At 37.5% G+C, this 17,691-nt stretch overlaps 2 protein-coding genes across 4 annotated transcripts; one reads left to right on the plus strand and one right to left on the minus strand.

Annotated features, from left to right (window-relative positions):
* Nucleotides 1-9,957: 9,957 nt before the first annotated feature.
* Nucleotides 9,958-10,840, minus strand: nupr1b (nuclear protein 1b). 2 transcript variants are annotated; one of them, XM_079893943.1, is made up of 3 exons: nt 10,568-10,840; nt 10,193-10,330; nt 9,958-10,109 (listed from the first exon to the last, which is right to left on the minus strand). In XM_079893943.1, the coding sequence occupies exons 1-2, from the start codon at nt 10,665-10,667 to the stop codon at nt 10,203-10,205; spliced, it is 228 nt and encodes a 75-aa protein (XP_079750069.1). In that variant the 5' UTR covers nt 10,668-10,840; the 3' UTR covers nt 9,958-10,109; nt 10,193-10,202. The 2 variants fall into 2 exon arrangements, with proteins under 2 accessions (XP_079750069.1, XP_079750070.1); XM_079893944.1 differs by having other exon boundaries at nt 9,960-10,109; nt 10,185-10,330; nt 10,568-10,836.
* A 2,969-nt stretch (nt 10,841-13,809) lies between these two features.
* sgf29 (SAGA complex associated factor 29) lies at nt 13,810-17,644 on the plus strand. 2 transcript variants are annotated; one of them, XM_079848528.1, is made up of 10 exons: nt 13,810-14,042; nt 14,330-14,409; nt 14,524-14,599; nt 14,765-14,837; nt 15,666-15,730; nt 15,809-15,938; nt 16,056-16,202; nt 16,316-16,351; nt 16,920-17,082; nt 17,271-17,644. In XM_079848528.1, exons 2-10 carry the CDS (start codon nt 14,335-14,337, stop codon nt 17,385-17,387), a joined length of 882 nt encoding a protein of 293 aa, XP_079704654.1. In that variant the 5' UTR covers nt 13,810-14,042; nt 14,330-14,334; the 3' UTR covers nt 17,388-17,644. The 2 variants fall into 2 exon arrangements, with proteins under 2 accessions (XP_079704654.1, XP_079704655.1); XM_079848529.1 differs by lacking the exon at nt 13,810-14,042 and adding an exon at nt 14,061-14,125 and having other exon boundaries at nt 17,271-17,638.
* Nucleotides 17,645-17,691: the final 47 nt, after the last annotated feature.

The raw sequence follows: 17,691 nt of genomic DNA on the forward strand, positions 1-17,691 counted from the left end.
GGAGGAAGAGAGGGAGGGAAAGAATGGAGGAGAAATTTGTTAGAATGCGCAGTAGCTGGAGAAACAGTGTGATGGACGGATATGGAAAGAGAAACTGTGTTTGGACTGAGCCACATGTGCAACAATTTTACTTGCACAATGGCTAATTCCATTTCCTGTGGGCATGTTTTCTGCTTGTTGTTGTAGTCTCTCGCTCTTTCTCTCTGTCATACTGTGCAATATTATTTTAGGCTACAATAATTTGCACTGTCAACATTAATAAGCAGGGCTCTGTTATCAGTGACTGAAAGATTTAGATTCCTCTTAAAGGGATAGTTCACCTAAAAATGAAAATCATGTCGTCATTTTCTCACTCTCATGTTATCCCAATGTCATGAAAAACAATACAGGACCCCACTGAAACTGAAATATCTTCTTTTGTGTTCCACAGAAATAGGATTGTTGTACAGGTTTTGAACGACATGAGAGTAAAAAAGTAAATGATGACAACATTTTCATTTTTAGGTGAACTATCCCTTTAAGAGGAATCTTAATCCTTCATTTAGTCACTGATAAAGAAGCCCTGCTTATTAATGTTACAGTGCAAATTAATTCATGTAGACTAAAATAATAATTGTAAACACATCACACAGTATGACATAGAGAGAAAAAGAGTGAGAACTATTTCTTTATCCCTGTTTGTAAGTATTGCACATACTGTTTTTAATGCAGTATAAATGATCTGCATGTATTTATGCATGCTTGTTTATGCATATTATGTTTCTGTTGTCTTAGTTGCTGGCCTTGCAGTGTTTTGCAGTGGTGTAAGGGTTCTCAGTATGTGCCAAAGGAAGCATCTGTCTCTCTCCCTCCATATAATTTGCTCTAATGATGCCTAATGATACATGCGTGAGAACACACACTCCTACACAGACACACACACTTGCACAATACAATATCAGAACACTTTGTAAAATCAGAACCCAGTCTTCCACAAAGATTTTTTTTTTGACGAGGACTCACTGATCTTATTCCACCTCAACTCTCTTTCTAACTCTCTCGCTCAAGACAGGGGGATTAAAGATGGTCCGTAGCATGAGCAGTCGCTCGTTTCTTTGTTTTTTCTCATTAAAAATCTCCCCTGGCTTCATCCCTTTCTTTTTTCTATGCATTTCACCCTTACTCTTCCCACTCACTCCCACTCCTGTCTAACCCCACCCCCCCATTCTTTCCATCTTCACCCAGAGGATTTCTTCCTCTGGCATGCTTAAATATACACGTGTGCGATTGAGATGGAACGAATGAGAATATTTTTGTGCATCTCTTTCTTTTGTGTATCACGTTGGCTCAACCGCCTCTTTCACTGGTGTGTGGCATTTTATATTGTCTGCTTATGAAATCACTCGCGTTGTGCCCCTCTCTTAATGCAACTCTTTTTAGGACGCTATCGCGCTGATCAGAGGCTCTGTGGTCCAGATGTAATGAAAGCAGAGCTAAGCGCCTGGCAGATAGCAGAGATAGCACACAGCAAAAAAAAAGCCTCCTGTTACCGCGCAGGCCCGCCATCCCAATTAACCAGCGTCATGCTACCCATCAGCCCCGCAGCCTCAGTACGTGATCTTTTTTGTCTGAGATCATGCTGTTATTAACATACTCGGATCAATGTCTTATTGAACCGCTCTAATTAGGTTCTATTCATTTAATGTAAGGCGTAGAGGTCAAGTGGCACTCGATCAGAAAAGGCCCGTGCAGTTTCTTATTGTGGAGGACTGGAGTTGCTATTAAGAAGAAACAAAACAAGTTAGAAGTTCAAAAGCCAGCAACATTGGCAGCATGGGACTGGTTTTGTTGTGATGGTCATGATTCAGATTTCATAACTTGCAGAATGCGGATATTACATGATCGCTATCGCAGGATTGAAGACCTTATCTTTCAGTGTCAACATTGAAACGCTGCACAAAACATTAAACAATATGTTGTTGCTTCTTTAAGAGCTTTTGTGATATGATTGAATTTTGCTGATGCCTCTCATTTTGGATTTGAATGAGGGATTTGGCTTATATTTCTGTTAACACTGAACTAAACACGCCTAGTCTTCAGGGCATATTCCTGACACCAATCCATTGATTTTGATCCAATTGATCCAATTCCTTGCTTTTATTGGATTTTTCTGAATATTCAGAGGATCTGGGCTTCAGAAATGCCAAATGTTTGTGTGCGTGACAGTTTTCAAAAAATATTTTAGAAATGTAACAATGGAAACTTTTCATGTACAACTGATTTCAATGCCTTCTGTAAGGGACTTTGGGTATTAATGTAAATTTTTACCTTTGGGATGACATTACAATTAAAGTTATTTTGTGTTCTTAACTTAAAGTTAAGTTGCCAAAAAACACACACATTAAAACAGCAATTAGCGGTAATAATTAATGAAAATTATATATGAAGATACCTATTTAAAATTGTTACTGGGTCCCAGGAGGTCACTAACATCTAACTAGTTTGACTGCTTTATATTATGCATAATGTATGGCATTGTAGATACTGTTTTTATGTAGTAGAGACCAGGAATAAGCGAACAGGAGCACCCAGCCCCTGAGGGTGTTAGACAAATTTAAGGTGTAAACAAAAATGTAACACCTGGTTTATAATGATATTTATAATAATTGCAAATAATCATGTTAATAGATGTTAAATTACATATCTAGTATTATCTGAATCAGCAAGTTTATAACAAATCTACACAAATCAGGGATAATTTAGTGTACTTTTAGTTCACTTTAAGCAGACAATATTGGAATATTATATCAACATTTGAGACATGTAGCACAAAAAATAAAACACACACAGTCATGTTAAAGAAAATGTTAACATATTCTCTGTTCTCCCCTACTCTTGGAAAACAGTGTTTCAGTTAGAGGAGACAAATTGAAAGGAAATACATTTACTGCACAAAGAATTTCTGTGATAATTTAGCTCCTCATCTTTTCAAAGTCAAATTAGTTTTCTGTATGAGCTCTCAAGTGCAACTGATTCCAAAACACATTTTTCTACAGACAAACGTGCCTTCAAAACAAATCAGGAGATTCTCATACACTTGACACATATGGGTTGATTTTCTTAACGTTTTTTTATTTTGAATGTGTAAGTAACTCAATGAAAATAAAAGAGGAGTGCATGAATGTAAGCTTTCAGTGTTGTACAAGTGAAAATAAAGAAAGATCAGAAGAGAGCTATAGAGGAAAGCTGCTGTTTCTTTTGAGTGACAGTGACACTGACACTAACAGACATCAAAGTGATGATGTCATATCCCCTAAATTCGACCTGACTGTCACCATGGTAATGAGTTGCTGCACAAGACTACCAATTGTTATTGAAGTGCACTAGAATACATGCCATTCGCTTCACTTTCTCACGTTTCTCTTTTAGTCAAACAAAACTCAAATTGAGATTTAATTGAACTCTGGGCATCTGAATTCCTGTCTTGTCAGAGAGCAGAAGAGAGAAAAGCACCTTCAAACGTTCAGGGAAAGGGTGGAGGGTGGGTATTGATGGGTGGGAAGAAGGAGAAGCCTGAAGGGTCTAAGAGCAATGCACATTAATGTGTATGAAATTAAAACTGGATTGTTATCCTCTCAATTAATTAAAGGCCATTAGAGACTAATTGGGCCGAGTCTCATTATTCAGCCTATACTCTTAACCAGCTGCTCATTGAGCAGAAAGAAAACAAGTTACAGGCGACGATTAAGAGAGAAATTGATGGATAATTGGTTTGGTACAAATAACATGTAAGAAAGAGCACCAGGAGGAGAGAAGTAAGGTATGGGAAGACCAGAGCCAGAAGGTGAGCAGAAAACAGCAAGCAGATTGGAATGACTAAGTGGCATTAAAGCATAAAATAAACACATATTACTTGTGCATGTTTTTTTTCTTCAATATAAGTGTTGGCTTATATAAGTGTATATATTCATATATAAGTGAATATATTAGCATGAATTACAATACTTTAACAGCATGTAGTTCAGCATGCATGCAAAGTGTATTGAAGTGCGGTAAAAGTATTATAAAATTCTATGGTTCTATGGTCAGATGAAACAAAAAAAAAAAGTTTTGGGGCAGCAAACCCACCAAATGGTTTTGGTGCAAACCGGGATAGAAAGTACCCCATGCCCATGGTTAAATATACTGATGGATCTGTGAAAATGTTGGGCCTATTTTTCTGCTGGAGGTCCTGGACATCTTGTTCAGATACAAGGCATCATGGATTCTATTGAAGGGGGTGGATTCTTGAATCCACTGCCACTTCAATGTATATCTAATGAGTGACTATAATCAAGGTATTAATCAATAATCAATATTTATCCTTCTGCATATTAATTGATTTTAATGACTTCTTCAAGCTTCTGACATTTTACTTAATCGTAGAATTACCTGTTTGTTTACTAGAATGTGCTCTCTCCATGTTTTTGAGAGAGGCACACAACATATGTAAAAAACATGTATTTAATCCTCTAGCTAGCTGACCAAAACATCCGAGGTCATTCTTCAGCCTGTCACTTACATGACCAAAGCTGTGTTCTGTGTTGTGAATTTTCTAATAAAAGATGGAAAGGATTAACAATGCATTTTTATTTCCACAGGCTTCTTTATTCATATTTACCAAGGGTGCCAATAATCCTGAACAGGACTGTATACTGTATATAGGGTGTGTATATATATATAATTGCAAATATATTATATAATATATGATTATATATATGGATGGATGGATGGATGGATGGATGGATGGATGGATGGATGGATGGACGGATGGACGGACGGACGGACGGACGGATAGATAGATAGATAGATAGATAGCTACTCTGAGGCATGGGCACACTCTTTCATATGTGAGTCTCCACACAAACAAAAAGGAAGACTAACAGACATGACCATAAAATGAGAAATATGGTGACAGGCACATTAGCACACTGACCATGTGTGCAGATAGAGAGGGATCATATCAAAGTGTGCTATGAATATCTAAACACCTACTTGCGCATACACACACAGACACTCTCGCACGTGAGTGCTGACCCATGTAGTCTCATGCATGAATACATACAAACACACTCACACCAGTTGACACTTGCACCGTCCCTACCACACATTCTTACTGCAACAGCAGGGACCCTCCAGATGTTCAAACTGAAGAGACATTCATACAAATGCACACTTGCGCACCTGCATGTCTGACTTACGGAGAGTTTCTGACTCCACACACACTCTTTGCACCCATCCGTCTTCACCCACACACACAAACACACACATGCACCATGAGGAGAGGTAGTCTATGGTCTCTGTGGTCTCTTTTGGAATTTCCAAAGGCTTGTTGCTAGGCAACAAGAGGAGCTTCTCTGCCCGTAGTGATATGATGGAGGGAAGTGGATTGAGAAATGGAGGGGGTGAACACAATACTTTAAATGTATTTTTAAAACTGCTCCACAAAGTTACTGCTATCCTGTTACTTTTGCATCTATTTTTAATCCAGTTCATTTCAATTCATCCATTTGACATTTGGATATTAAGTCTAGTGCTGAATTTATTAATAAGTAAAACTCTTGGCCTATTGAGTAATTCAGGTGAATTAATATACTTTTTTGGAAACTTTCTGATATTTGCGCATTTACATATCAGGACTTCAATTGCATATTGAGATTTTTCGATGAAATCTTCTAACCATGTGTTTGTTCCAGTGATTATGGGAAAGGAACGAAAAGAGGATTGCGCTTGCCGCAGTGTGTCCGTGGGAGAATGACATAAATGGATTATCTTGTTTTAACGGTACAAGCAAAGTAAAAGGGGGAGGTGAAGAGGAAACAATTTCTGTTACTTAAGTGTGTATGTAGCAGGATGAATATGAAGTTGTTATAATGAATATAATTTGCATCCCTCTCAAATTTAACTTGTGTATATTTTAGACAGTTGTGCATGTTATCTTAGTAATTATTATTATTTAAGTGCAGCTACTTCAAAGGTCTCATGTTGCTGTGAGACACAAGATATTCCAACATTTTGAGTTTGTTGCATAATAATCGTGCATTTTTCTTCATTCTGTTGTACAGTGCTCTTTTTTTTTTCTTTTTTTTTTTTTTACCAGGTTGTTTTATATCCTTCCCCAGCACATTAGCCTAAACCTCTTTACTCTTGACCCTCATGTGCTGATAACATACAATGCACGTTTGGAAAAAGAAAAGCAGTTAAAAACTGATCAACCTAGTGAGATTCCTGTGGCCTACTGACTGATTAAGTTTTAATCTAATGCTTTGGTTCTTCTGTGTGCATATCTCTACATGTTGAATTAGCCTAATACAGATCTTTCAGCATTTATGGACTCCATTTAAAAGTCTGCACAACTCACCCTAGGCACAAAAAAAAAAAAAAATCTAATTCATATTCCTTTGGTTCCTCTTCAGTTCATGTTTATTGAACAGATTTGCTTAAGAAATTGCCAGTGATTTAATGTTAAACAGCCACAACTGTTCATCCTGTGAGCATGAGTTTATTTAATTGTTCTTTTCAGTGTTAACATAATTTTAATTTACTTTACATAAATTAGGAAGATTTATGAAATATGTTATGAAGTATAGCACATGCAAAGAGCTCACAATCTCTGCATAAGGAGTTGTGCGGATGTAGTGGTTGCTTTTGATTATTCCACTTCTTGCTTCTGTTGAAAAGGCTTTCTTTGAACTGCTCCTTATATTGCACATGCGTTTCAAAGCGCTCTTAAATGAGATACATTGCGCTTCTAGATAATCCTCTGTGCCAAATTCATTTCCACATCTCATTTTCAGCTCCACATCTCTTTACTGCTTCACTACTGCCCTCTATCTGTCTCGAGCTGAGCTATTGCTCTGTGAGGGTTTTATGTTGCCGTGAGTGACACATCGTTTTCACCTACATGTGGCAAGACACATGACAGGCTAAATAGATTTAGTGTTATGCTGGGTCAGTTTGAGCACTTCATATGCACTTTATAGTAAATTCTTAAATAGAAGGTATGGCAGAATATTAGTAAAAATTTGGGGTTGCATCTATTTTATGGTGCACCAATCATGCGAAACAGGCTGAATTTGTTTAAAGATAGGCAATTTCGGAGAGGCTAGCAATAGCAAGCTAGCTTTGAAAGCATAAGGGCTGCATCCAAAAACTTAAAAATGCTTTCAAAGGATGTATTTCAAGACAGGAAGGCATCAAGGCACGTCCGAATGCAGTGCTAGCTTCACTTCCTGTCTCCTGAGATACCTTCATCTGAAAGATTTTTAAAGGCAGCACAGATGGATCCTTCACTGCCTTTGATATCCCACAATCCTGTGCTTTCCATTTGGTGACAGTTGAGCTAGAAAAAGAAAGATGGCATCTGAAAGTTGCAGTTGCTGGTCAGTTTTTGTGTAAATGTACGTTTTTTTGACCAACGTTTTCCACTTTCTAGCGAGAAATTTCTACTGTAGTAATTAAATATTTGTTTAGTTTTCACCAAAACTTTCTCTATTTTGTTGTAGATCATTAGTTCCGCTGCCTCAGAGGTCTGTCCAAAATCAGTTTCAAAACACCTCTTTCAAAACACATGAACACGTACAGCCAGAGCAAAGCCTGCAAAGCGTCACGAGAGATGGCGTTAAATTTTAAAGCACAAAACATTACAATAATAATGAACGTAAACAACTTACAGAGCTCTGACTTGTACAACCTGACTGCTGCAGTTTATTTCTTTATTTCTTTAACCTTTATTTAACCAGGAGAGAACCTCACTGAGATTAAAATCTCTTTTACAGGAGTGTCCTGGCCAAGATAGGCGGCCCAGTTATTCAAATACACATATAACAATAAAACAATACAACACACAATAAGGTATCATTAAAAGTACAATCTTAGAAGCATTTGCAAATCACTAAATCTTTTTCCAGTGCATGCATAAGTGTTCTAAAATTGTTGAAAGACACCAAATGGTTTAGCCTCAATTTCATTTGGAGAGAGTTCTATTCTGATGGTGCAGCATAGTTAAAAGCTGTTTTACCTAAGTTCTAGCTGGAGGTACATGGAGATTGTAATAAGACTGTGAACGCAATGAATAGTACCAACTGCTTTTTTCCGAATCATACAACAAAGATAAGGTGGTAAAAAACCCAAAATTGCTTTGTATATCAATAAGTACCAATGCATTTTGCTTCGAACAGCAAGAGAAGGCCAAGCAACTCTATTATAATGCACAATGATGTGTAGAAAACTTACAATTCGTAATGAATCTTAAGGCACCATGATACACGGCATCCAGGGAGGCAAGAATATAAGAAGGAGCATGCTCAGGAGAAACTCTAAAAAGGGGTTCCTGTTTGTTTGTGTCTTTCAGTGACAGTCTGGCTGCGTTTATGTCCAATTTTTATGCCCTTCCCTGGCTAACTTCTTGCCTCTGTCTAGTTCACTCGGATGCATGACAGTGCTTACGTTGCTCGAGTGCAGACTTCTGGCGGAACACTTCAGTGTGTTTAAATGGAACGCCCTAAGCCCTTGATCACTCAAAATCCACAATGGAGCTGATTTATTATTCACAGTTTTTTTTTTTTTCTTATGGATTTGTTTTTCTATTAGCCTGTATGCTTGGGCTGTTGGAATAAATATAAAAAAAATACACAAACGAAAATGATAACAATACAATAAACTATAAGTCAGCTTAAGGTTGCTACAAGTATGATGCAATTAAATGTTAAAATAACTCCAATATACACTAGAGTTGTGGGGGTAATCGAGGGGACGAGGGTCTGTCCAAATAAACCACCCTCGCCCACTTGACGAAGTTGAATGTACTTCAAAATGGCTGCGGGGATTCCCCCAAGGGGAAGTGCTTAAAGAAGTTTGCGAGTGTACGTCTAAAAGTGGAGTTAAACACAGCAGAATCACGCAACGATGTCCTACCTGACTGTTAACATATGTATTTCCATACCTCTGTACACCCTGCTCGTGCAGATATCACACGTCATCAGCGTGTGCCGTAAGCCTAATGCAGTAGTCAGTCCCCGACCGCCACAAACAAACAATAGCAGACATCCCAACCTGCAAAAAGTCATTTCAGGGAGGTATGTCTGCAATAGCCACCTTTTACAGTTCCTCCTGAACCAAAACAACAAACTTATGCTGTAACCAAAATTACAAGATGGCAACCTGTGACGTTCTACCCGGGGCTGTTCATGTCCTCATCACTCGGATTTATGGGTTTCTATGTCAACATATCAAGCTTTCAAAGCTATTGCTAGCCTCTCCTAAATTGCCTACCCTACCTTTGATAGACCCATTAAATCCCACATTCTATGAAAACAATATACTTTGGCATCCCATTACAGAACGCGTTAGAAACGAAACATTAAATGCACAAAATGTTTTTGTTGTTCTATTAAACTAACATATCATTAACCTAGATAAGTATAGCTACATTACATACCAATTATCTAGTCTATTGTCTATCCTACAATTACAACAGTTACCAAATGTGTTGTTTTACCATTTTATCATTGGATATGTGTTGTACACTAAATGTTGTGGACTATTTATTTACGTTTTTTTTTTTTTTAAGAGTTTCAGGCCCATTTTGTACCCTTTTCATTTGAAAATAGGCCTATAGCAGCTGCATTTTTATCATGACATGAATGGTCAGAGGCAGGTATCAAACAAATCTCAAGTTTGATGGAAAAAAGTGTCTTTATTAAAAGAAACATTTAAAATGTACCATTTAAAAATTATAATCTTAAAATTACACTTGGTCAAAACTCCGATTTAAAACGTACATTCACCACCACAAGCATATCAGTTCCTCTGAACAGGTGCTCCTTCTGCAGGGCCCACCGCATTCTTCACAAGAGCAGAGCGCGCCTGACAAAACTCCCCACTTCTCCCCAAATCCCCACGAGTCACTGGACCCCACTTCTCCCCAAATCCCCACGAGTCACTGGACCGGGAGCTTCCCTCAGCCTCCTCCCGCTCAGCTGATCCTGAGGCGGAGGTTCATGAAGGGAAGCCTCTCCTTCTGCAGCCCAGCGCCCGTTTCCCGCAGAGACACCTGTGGTCGATTGCCAGTTATAGCCGTCCGATTGAATCTAAAGGACAAATGTGATTGTTCAGGTTTTTTTTTTTTTTTACACCTTTGTTAATGTGGAAAGATGTTTACACACACACACACCTCTTCTGCGTCACACTTTGGATTTCTTCTCAGCGTTCTGGAGTTTCTCCACTATTTTGCGCTCGTGTCCACCGGGGTTCGGTCTGTTCGTGTTGCAACTCGCCTCCTTCTTCGTCCTGCCCTTGCGAGTAGTGCCCTCTGTAATTAACAGAAAACAAGGATGAGTTCAAAGAACCAACAAACATTATGAAGAATGTCGAGCATGAACGAACGCGATTTAAGAAATAGCCTAATCAGTGTTGCCAGAACCCCAAAAGCCTCCACTGGACTCGACTCTCAAAAAATTTTACTTTACGTAAAGTTCATAAAAGTTTCAGAGTAGCCTAATAATGATTATTACAACAACAATAACGTATAACGCTCTTGACAACCTACCGGTATAACGGTCTGTTAAGTTATAATATTCATATTCATCGTAGTAGCGGTCCTCAAAGGTGGTCGGTTCAATGTTTTTCACCTCGACGTGGTTACTCATTTTGACAGTGAATAGCGAAACTTCAAGAGCAACAGTGGATAAAGACGAACAGAAGTTTAGCTCTGGAAAAACTGAAAAAAAAATCGAAGTTGAGTTAGCTGTTTCTACGTGTCTTCTTTCTTGTCCTCCTCGCTCGGTCGGTTCAGCGTTGTTTACAACAAGCCTGCAAGTGGCCCTCTTTTAAAGACGTGGCTCCGCCTTGGTTTCCTTCAGCTCCCCGCCTGTGGATGGGTCAACATGACCAGAAGGAAAGTTGCATCAGCTGCAAGTTAATGTTTGATCAGTAGACCTCACTTACTGCCAGACAGGATGTCCTTCAGAGCAGATGACATTGTTCTTGTTTTTGTTTTGACTTGCACTTTTGTTTTATATTTTTCACTTGATAAGATCTCAAAACTTAGGTCTACCTGACATATGCTGTTATTCTTTATTTCAGTCAAAATAACTCATTTTTTAAATTTTCAGTTTGTCCTTGTCTAACGTCCATATTTTCATTAACTCTCCCTCTCTCTGAGTATATTTGCCTATCTGATGAAGATTAGAAAGATTAGATTAATTCAGTTAATGTTTGTCTCTCTTGTGTTATTTCCACCTGACTTTGTGTTCAGACTTCTCACGTCCCTCTGTGGACTGTGACCCGTTAACCTGCTTCTCTGTTTTAAAGGAAATATTTTGCACATTTGTCTTTAGGGAGTATGCAAGGCTCATTTTAATAGCCTTTTGTGTGAATGTCTATTTACATTTTCTTTTAGTTTGCTTATTCGTTGTTGGAGATCTACTCCAAATGATTATTTTGTCAAAACAGTGTAGTCTAATTTGACTGACTATTAGGGAAAATTGTTTTTGGATTGCACATGCCGGGAGAAACAGCAGAAGAAATGTCTTTTGTCTTTATTGTAGTGTACCTTTGGCTAGATTCACAGTGTCCTATCCTCTCTAATTCAGTTTATTCTCTTTGTCAGTGGTGCTTTTGTGCTATACAGCTATACAGACGCATTAAACATGTGTGTAACCAAGCATAACAAACTGCATACAGTGAGTTCTGTCATCAGCACAGAGGATCATAGGATGCAATCTGCCACAATTGGCAAAATCCACATCCTCCACTGGCAAAGCAAAGCCCAATCCGTCTTTCAAGATTCTCTGCAGTCCGGCTGCAAGCTGTTTTGTTCCTTGCCGCATCAAAGCAAAGACTAGCAGACTAAAGATTTCATCCTGCAGTTCATAGACTAAATAACATTAATGACATGTTCAAAGTTGCTGGTTAGCATGCCTATGCCTGCTGGAATATGCCATTTCAGATAAATGCTGTTTGTTCGAACTTTCTATTCATCAAACTCATATTTTACTCAACTGTTTTCAACATTGACAATAATCAGAAATGTTTCTTGAGCAGCAAAGCAGCATATTAGACTGATTTCTGAAGGATCATGTGACACTGAATGAGTAATGATGCTGAAAATTCAGCTTTGACGTCACAGGAATAATTTACATTTTGAAAACAGTTCACAGTATTAATTACTGTTAATAAAAAAGGACAGATTTTTGGATAAAATAAATGTCCTAAAAATCTATACTAAAAAAATACTTATTACCAGTATTTGGTAGCTTAAAAAATATGTTTTATGTTTTTTTTAATGTAATATGAAGTCTATGCATCATGCATTTATTGTTTAACATTTGTTTTTACTGACATGCTCTCTGTTTGCACTCCATTGCAGAAGCACATAAAGTTAGTCATTCCAGTGGAATTTGGCAGAGGTCTGCAGTGGATATTTTTGGGCAATGTCGAAGTTTACAGTAAGACTCCTGTGGTTCTGTGCTGTTGTAATGAGAGAGTACGTGCACAACAGATTCACTTTTTCTACTGTGCTCAAATGTTCCAAGATGTATTCTTTGGTTACCAGAGTGCATGAGCTACGTGAGAAATGAGTGAAGCGAATACTTGGCAAAAAATGACACTATTTCTTCTTCCAAAGCCACAAACAATAGGCTATTGAATACAGCACACGAGTAAAACCCAATGCACTCCAATGTGTTTCTCTTTTTTCTTTCTGTCTAAATAGGGCTATATTTCTTTAACAGAGTTGATTCTGTTTTCTCTCATAAAACAAAACCTTTTATTCTCCCTAATCTATTTAATGTTTTGCTCTTTTAGTACACATTCTTCTCTTTCCCGTCCCCTATTTGCCTTGGCTCTCAAATTAATATCATGTGAGAGTGCAGCGTGCTGTACAGTAAATATTTACAAAGTTATTGGCTGAGCCAACATTCATTCGACAACAGAACAAATTTCTTCTTTCTTCTTGCCAGACCAGGATTTCTGTGTTAGATAAACCACCACTTATCTCCGTCTGTCTGTTTTGTTTTTCACCCTCCCCTCAAAGTGTCTCTGTTGAAAATTAACTCCATATTATCTCATCGTTCACAGCCTTTGGACACAGTAAAGAGCAGGTCAGATATATGAGGGCTTATTACTTTCTGAATGATTTGTCTCTTTCATTTCATCTTTAACAGTTGCTCCCCCCATATGGTCTCTTATATGTGTTAAAGTTGGTTTAAGTATTAAACATAAATAACACTAGCTAAATTGTGTAAAATAAAACATTATGGCAATAATAAAACATTCATATTTTTAAAATAAATGTTAATAAATTAAGCAATATTTAAAGATTAAGAACAACCCCAAAGACAACCTGATCAAACAGTGAAAATTCTGCATCTAAACATAACCCTATCTAGCCAAAAATATCTAAGGTTAATGTGGTGATAGTGATGATAATGATGAAGATAACTCATGATGCTCTTTTGTTGCACATATATTATCTTTAGGCTATCATGTAATGTGCCCAAAATGCACGATAGTGGCAATATATTGAATAACAGTATATAATTAACAATTGGTAGTTGTTATTTATCTCTCTAAGGACTGGTTTCACAGACAGGGTTCAGATTAAGCCTGGATAAGGCCTTAGTTCAATTAGGAGGGCATTTAAGCAGCTTTTATAAATGTGCCTTAGAAAAGAAAAAAACATTACTGATGTGTATTTTGAGACAAAACAATGGTACCAAATGCAAAAATGCAAGATGCGTTTAGTTAAAACATCTCAAACGTGAATTTGATGACTGGTCCCCACTCCCCACCCAGTAGTTCTTTTTCAATAAGGCGTTTTGAAAACATGCCATGAAGTTTGTCCCCTCAATGTGTCCGTACGAGGCCTAGCTACAAAGCTATCCAATCAATGCAAAGCGAAAACAAATCCTAAAATTCGTTAAGGAAAGCGAAACTATAATAAATAAATGGTTTTCGATTATAGTTCGTGTACTTATACACAAGGTTAATCTGGAGAGCATCGCGAAACTGTGTGTTTGAAGGTGAGATTCACGCTTTTCTTGCCTATCTGTGTGCGCGCGGAGGGTGTGATCTGAGATCCACCCAATCCATGGCGCTCTATTATGTATGTAGATTTGAGATAAATAAAAAAAACACGCAAACCTAAATGCATTATTATTAGAATGAATGCATTATAACAACATTATCTTTGCTTTGTGCTATGTACGCGGTGGTGCTGTTTAAGGTTTAAACTGTAAAGTGGGACATAATGAAATGGGGTCAAAACACACAGATTTTATATATAACTGGAATAATTTTTTTCTTGCAGATACAATGGCTTTAGTTTCAGCAGACACCAAAATCGCAGAGTTGCTGAATGAGCTGCATCAGCTTATAAAGCAGACTCAGGTGAGCACTACTCTGTTTCCCATGCATGATCACTGTAGTTTGGGTTTATATGTTTCGGGAAACACCCCGTACCTTCACCCAGTGTTTATACACTAATCTCTCTTAAATACACAGGAAGAGCGATCAAGAAGTGAGCACAACCTTCTCAACATCCAGAAAACACATGAAAGGATGCAGACTGAAAATAAGAGTGAGACATGTTTTCCTATTGCATTGTCTACAATCAGAACTTTTTCAAGCGATAAAGCATGTTATTATTTTCAAATTGGATTTCTCTCATATTTGTATATTTGAATTTTATTTCTTGTCTGAGATCTCTGTTCCATACTAAAACTGTTAATATCTTTCTCCTCAGCTTCTCCGTATTATAGGACAAAGCTGAGGGGTCTTTACACTACAGCTAAAGCTGATGCTGAGGCTGAATGTGGGTAAGGCTGAGGCTGAATGACTGTTGCTGCATTTGGTTTCCCTTGCAGCACCACTTTACTTTAATGCAAAGTATGCATTTTCACTGTGAGAAATACGTAATGACCACAAGATGATTTATCAGGTGATCTGTTCTTGACTTTATCTTTTTCTGTGTTGACTATTTGTTTTTCTTCTCACAAGAAACATCTTGAACATCTTGTGATTATATAGCCCCATCTTGTGGTAATTTTGCCCAAGGCTTTCAAATGTGTTGACTGGAAAGACAGACTTTTTGAACATTAACCCTATAAGCCTAGCCTACTTCATATTTGGTACTCAGATTTCTAAAGACTCTAAAGGCATGTTTAGAGGAATGTTTATTAAGTTTATTTATTTCTCTCAATCATCACTGTATTGCATTGCATTCTATGTTTTGCCCCCTACAATTAAAAACTACAGAGCTTTAATTATAAAACTAAGTATTAAAATGTCACCTTACTAAGACATATATAGAGTGACATCTGATATTTATATGCTTTTTACTTAAATAGATCTCTTTGATTTACTTTACAAGCGATCAGAATTTCATCTTACTTTTTGGCCATATAAATATCAGCAATGGCATATTTTTGCTAAATTTGGGGCTCTGAAAGTGTTTTTGCCTCCTTTAAAGTATGAGCTCCAAATTCTGCTGTATCAAATATGAAACTCAACACACACAAAAAACACATATGCAAATTTTGTGTGTTTTTTCCCCCCTAAAGGTTCAATAAACAGTTCCATTTTAAGAAATTATTGTTTTTTATGTCAGGTGTAAATGATCAGATTTATCTGCATCCCTCCCACAGTATACTTCACCGGGCACTTGACAAGATTGCTGAAATTAAATCTCTTTTGGAGGAAAGACGGATTGGTAAGTTTTGGATGTTAGTTTGTAATCTTGTGCATTTGAACAGTTGTGGAAGCTAATCGACCCCTTCTCTTTCTGCAGCTGCCAGGATGGCAGGAGTGTACAGTGACACCGACCCACCCAGGAAGACCATGCGCAGAGGTGTCCTGATGACCTTGTTACAACAGTCAGCCATGACCCTTCCTCTTTGGATTGGCAAACCTGGCGAGAGGTACCATTCAGTGTCTCCTGGTTTATCTCTTATGTTCCCTTCGTTTTAGATATGGTCATAAATCAAGTCAAAATGATTGTTACATTTCATTAATTCATACCTGTCTTACTCCTTCAGTCCACCACCACTGTGTGGCGCTATACCAGCAAGCAGTGACTATGTGGCTAAGCAGGGGGACAAGGTGGCAGCACGTGTGAAGGCTGTGGATGGTGATGAGCAGTGGATTCTTGCGGAAGTTGTCAGCTACAATCACTCCACTAACAAGTAATCATCTACCAGTTGATCTCCAGTTGATCTGTATATTTATATTTACTTGTAGCTTTAAAACCTGATGGTTTGAAATGATAATGTAGCATCATGATGTTATCTTTTATCAGGTATGAAGTGGATGACATTGATGAAGAGGGTAAAGAGTAAGTTCAATGCCATTTTTTAAATAATATTCACCCACATCTAAATTCATACATTACTGTTAATTTTTTTTATTAATACTTTTATTCAGCAAGGACACATTACATTTATCAAAAGTAACAGCAAAGACATTTATAATGTTAAGAAATATGTCTATTTCCAATAAATTATGTTGTTTTGAGCTTTCTATTCATCTAAGAATCCTAAAAAAATTTATTATGGTGTTCACAAAAAAGCTGTACAACTTGGATAATAATAATATATGTTTCTTGAGCAGCAAATAATTAGAATGATTTTCTGAAGGATCATGTGACACTGAACACTAGAGTAATGATGCTTAAAATTCATTCAAATATGTTTAAATTGTAATAATATTTCACAACATTACTGTTTTACTGTATTTTTGAGCAAATAAATGCAGCCTTCTTTCAAGAAACATAAAAAAAAAAAAAAAAAAAAACTGACCCCAAACGTTTGAACTGTAGTGAAATTCCAGGAGTGGTTTTAAACAAACTATGAGCTGTTCGTTGTTCCTCTTTTTTTCACTGTCTCATTTTCTCTTTTATTTAGGAGACACACGTTGAGTCGGAGAAGAATCATTCCTCTCCCACAGTGGAAAGCAAACCCAGAGTCCGACCCAGAAGCCCTGTTCAGTAAAGATCAGCTGGTGCTGGCCCTCTATCCACAGACCACTTGCTTTTACAGGGCTCTGATCCACACGCCGCCACATCGGGTGAGCGGAACAAGAATGAAAAGAGTTAAAAGACTGAGATGTTATCACGATTTCTAAAGATGCTTCTCTAAACCCTCATGGGATTAATGTTGAGAGTCTGTTATTATGGGTTTTATGGCATCACTGTGTATGAGTAGAATAATAATAATAGATTCCACACAATATGACGCGTCTCTCTTCTTTTCCAGCCCCAGGATGACTACTCAGTGCTGTTTGAGGATACATCTTATGCAGATGGCTATTCTCCACCTCTCAACGTTGCTCAGCGATATGTAGTGGCCTGCAAAGAGAACAAAAAGAAGTGACAGAAATATAGAACAATGGGACATTATTTGCAAAAAGACCCCGCATGATTGTTGTGATTGAAAACAGGATATTGAGCATCCATTCTGTTTTTATGTGCTTTCCTCCTCTTTTTCTGTTATCATGTATATAGTGTTGGTATATTTTCTACTGCATCTTTTGTATGATGTTTTTTGTGGATCTGGATACAAAGAGACCAACTGCAAGTGAATTGTGCTAAAAGAAATAAACCCTTTACATGTGAATGAAAGGCACACGCATCTATTGTCTGTAATTTATAAAGGCAGAGTGATGCATGTTTTTAAA

This window comes from Squalius cephalus (assembly GCF_949319135.1).
Source record: "Squalius cephalus genome assembly, chromosome: 1".
NCBI lineage: Eukaryota > Metazoa > Chordata > Actinopteri > Cypriniformes > Leuciscidae > Squalius > Squalius cephalus.

What these genes read in the sequence shown, in the direction of transcription:
- nupr1b (XM_079893943.1), bottom strand. Translation starts at nt 10,667, where the DNA reads ATGAGTAACCACGTCGAGGTGAAAAACATTGAACCGACCACCTTTGAG. An exon ending in CTTAACAGACCGTTATACCG is followed by an intron (nt 10,331 to 10,567) that starts GTAGGTTGTCAA and finishes TGTTAATTACAG; the next exon opens with AGGGCACTACTCGCAAGGGC.
- sgf29 (XM_079848528.1), top strand. Translation starts at nt 14,335, where the DNA reads ATGGCTTTAGTTTCAGCAGACACCAAAATCGCAGAGTTGCTGAATGAG. An exon ending in GATGCTGAGGCTGAATGTGG is followed by an intron (nt 14,838 to 15,665) that starts GTAAGGCTGAGG and finishes TCCCTCCCACAG; the next exon opens with TATACTTCACCGGGCACTTG. An exon ending in ATTGATGAAGAGGGTAAAGA is followed by an intron (nt 16,352 to 16,919) that starts GTAAGTTCAATG and finishes TCTTTTATTTAG; the next exon opens with GAGACACACGTTGAGTCGGA.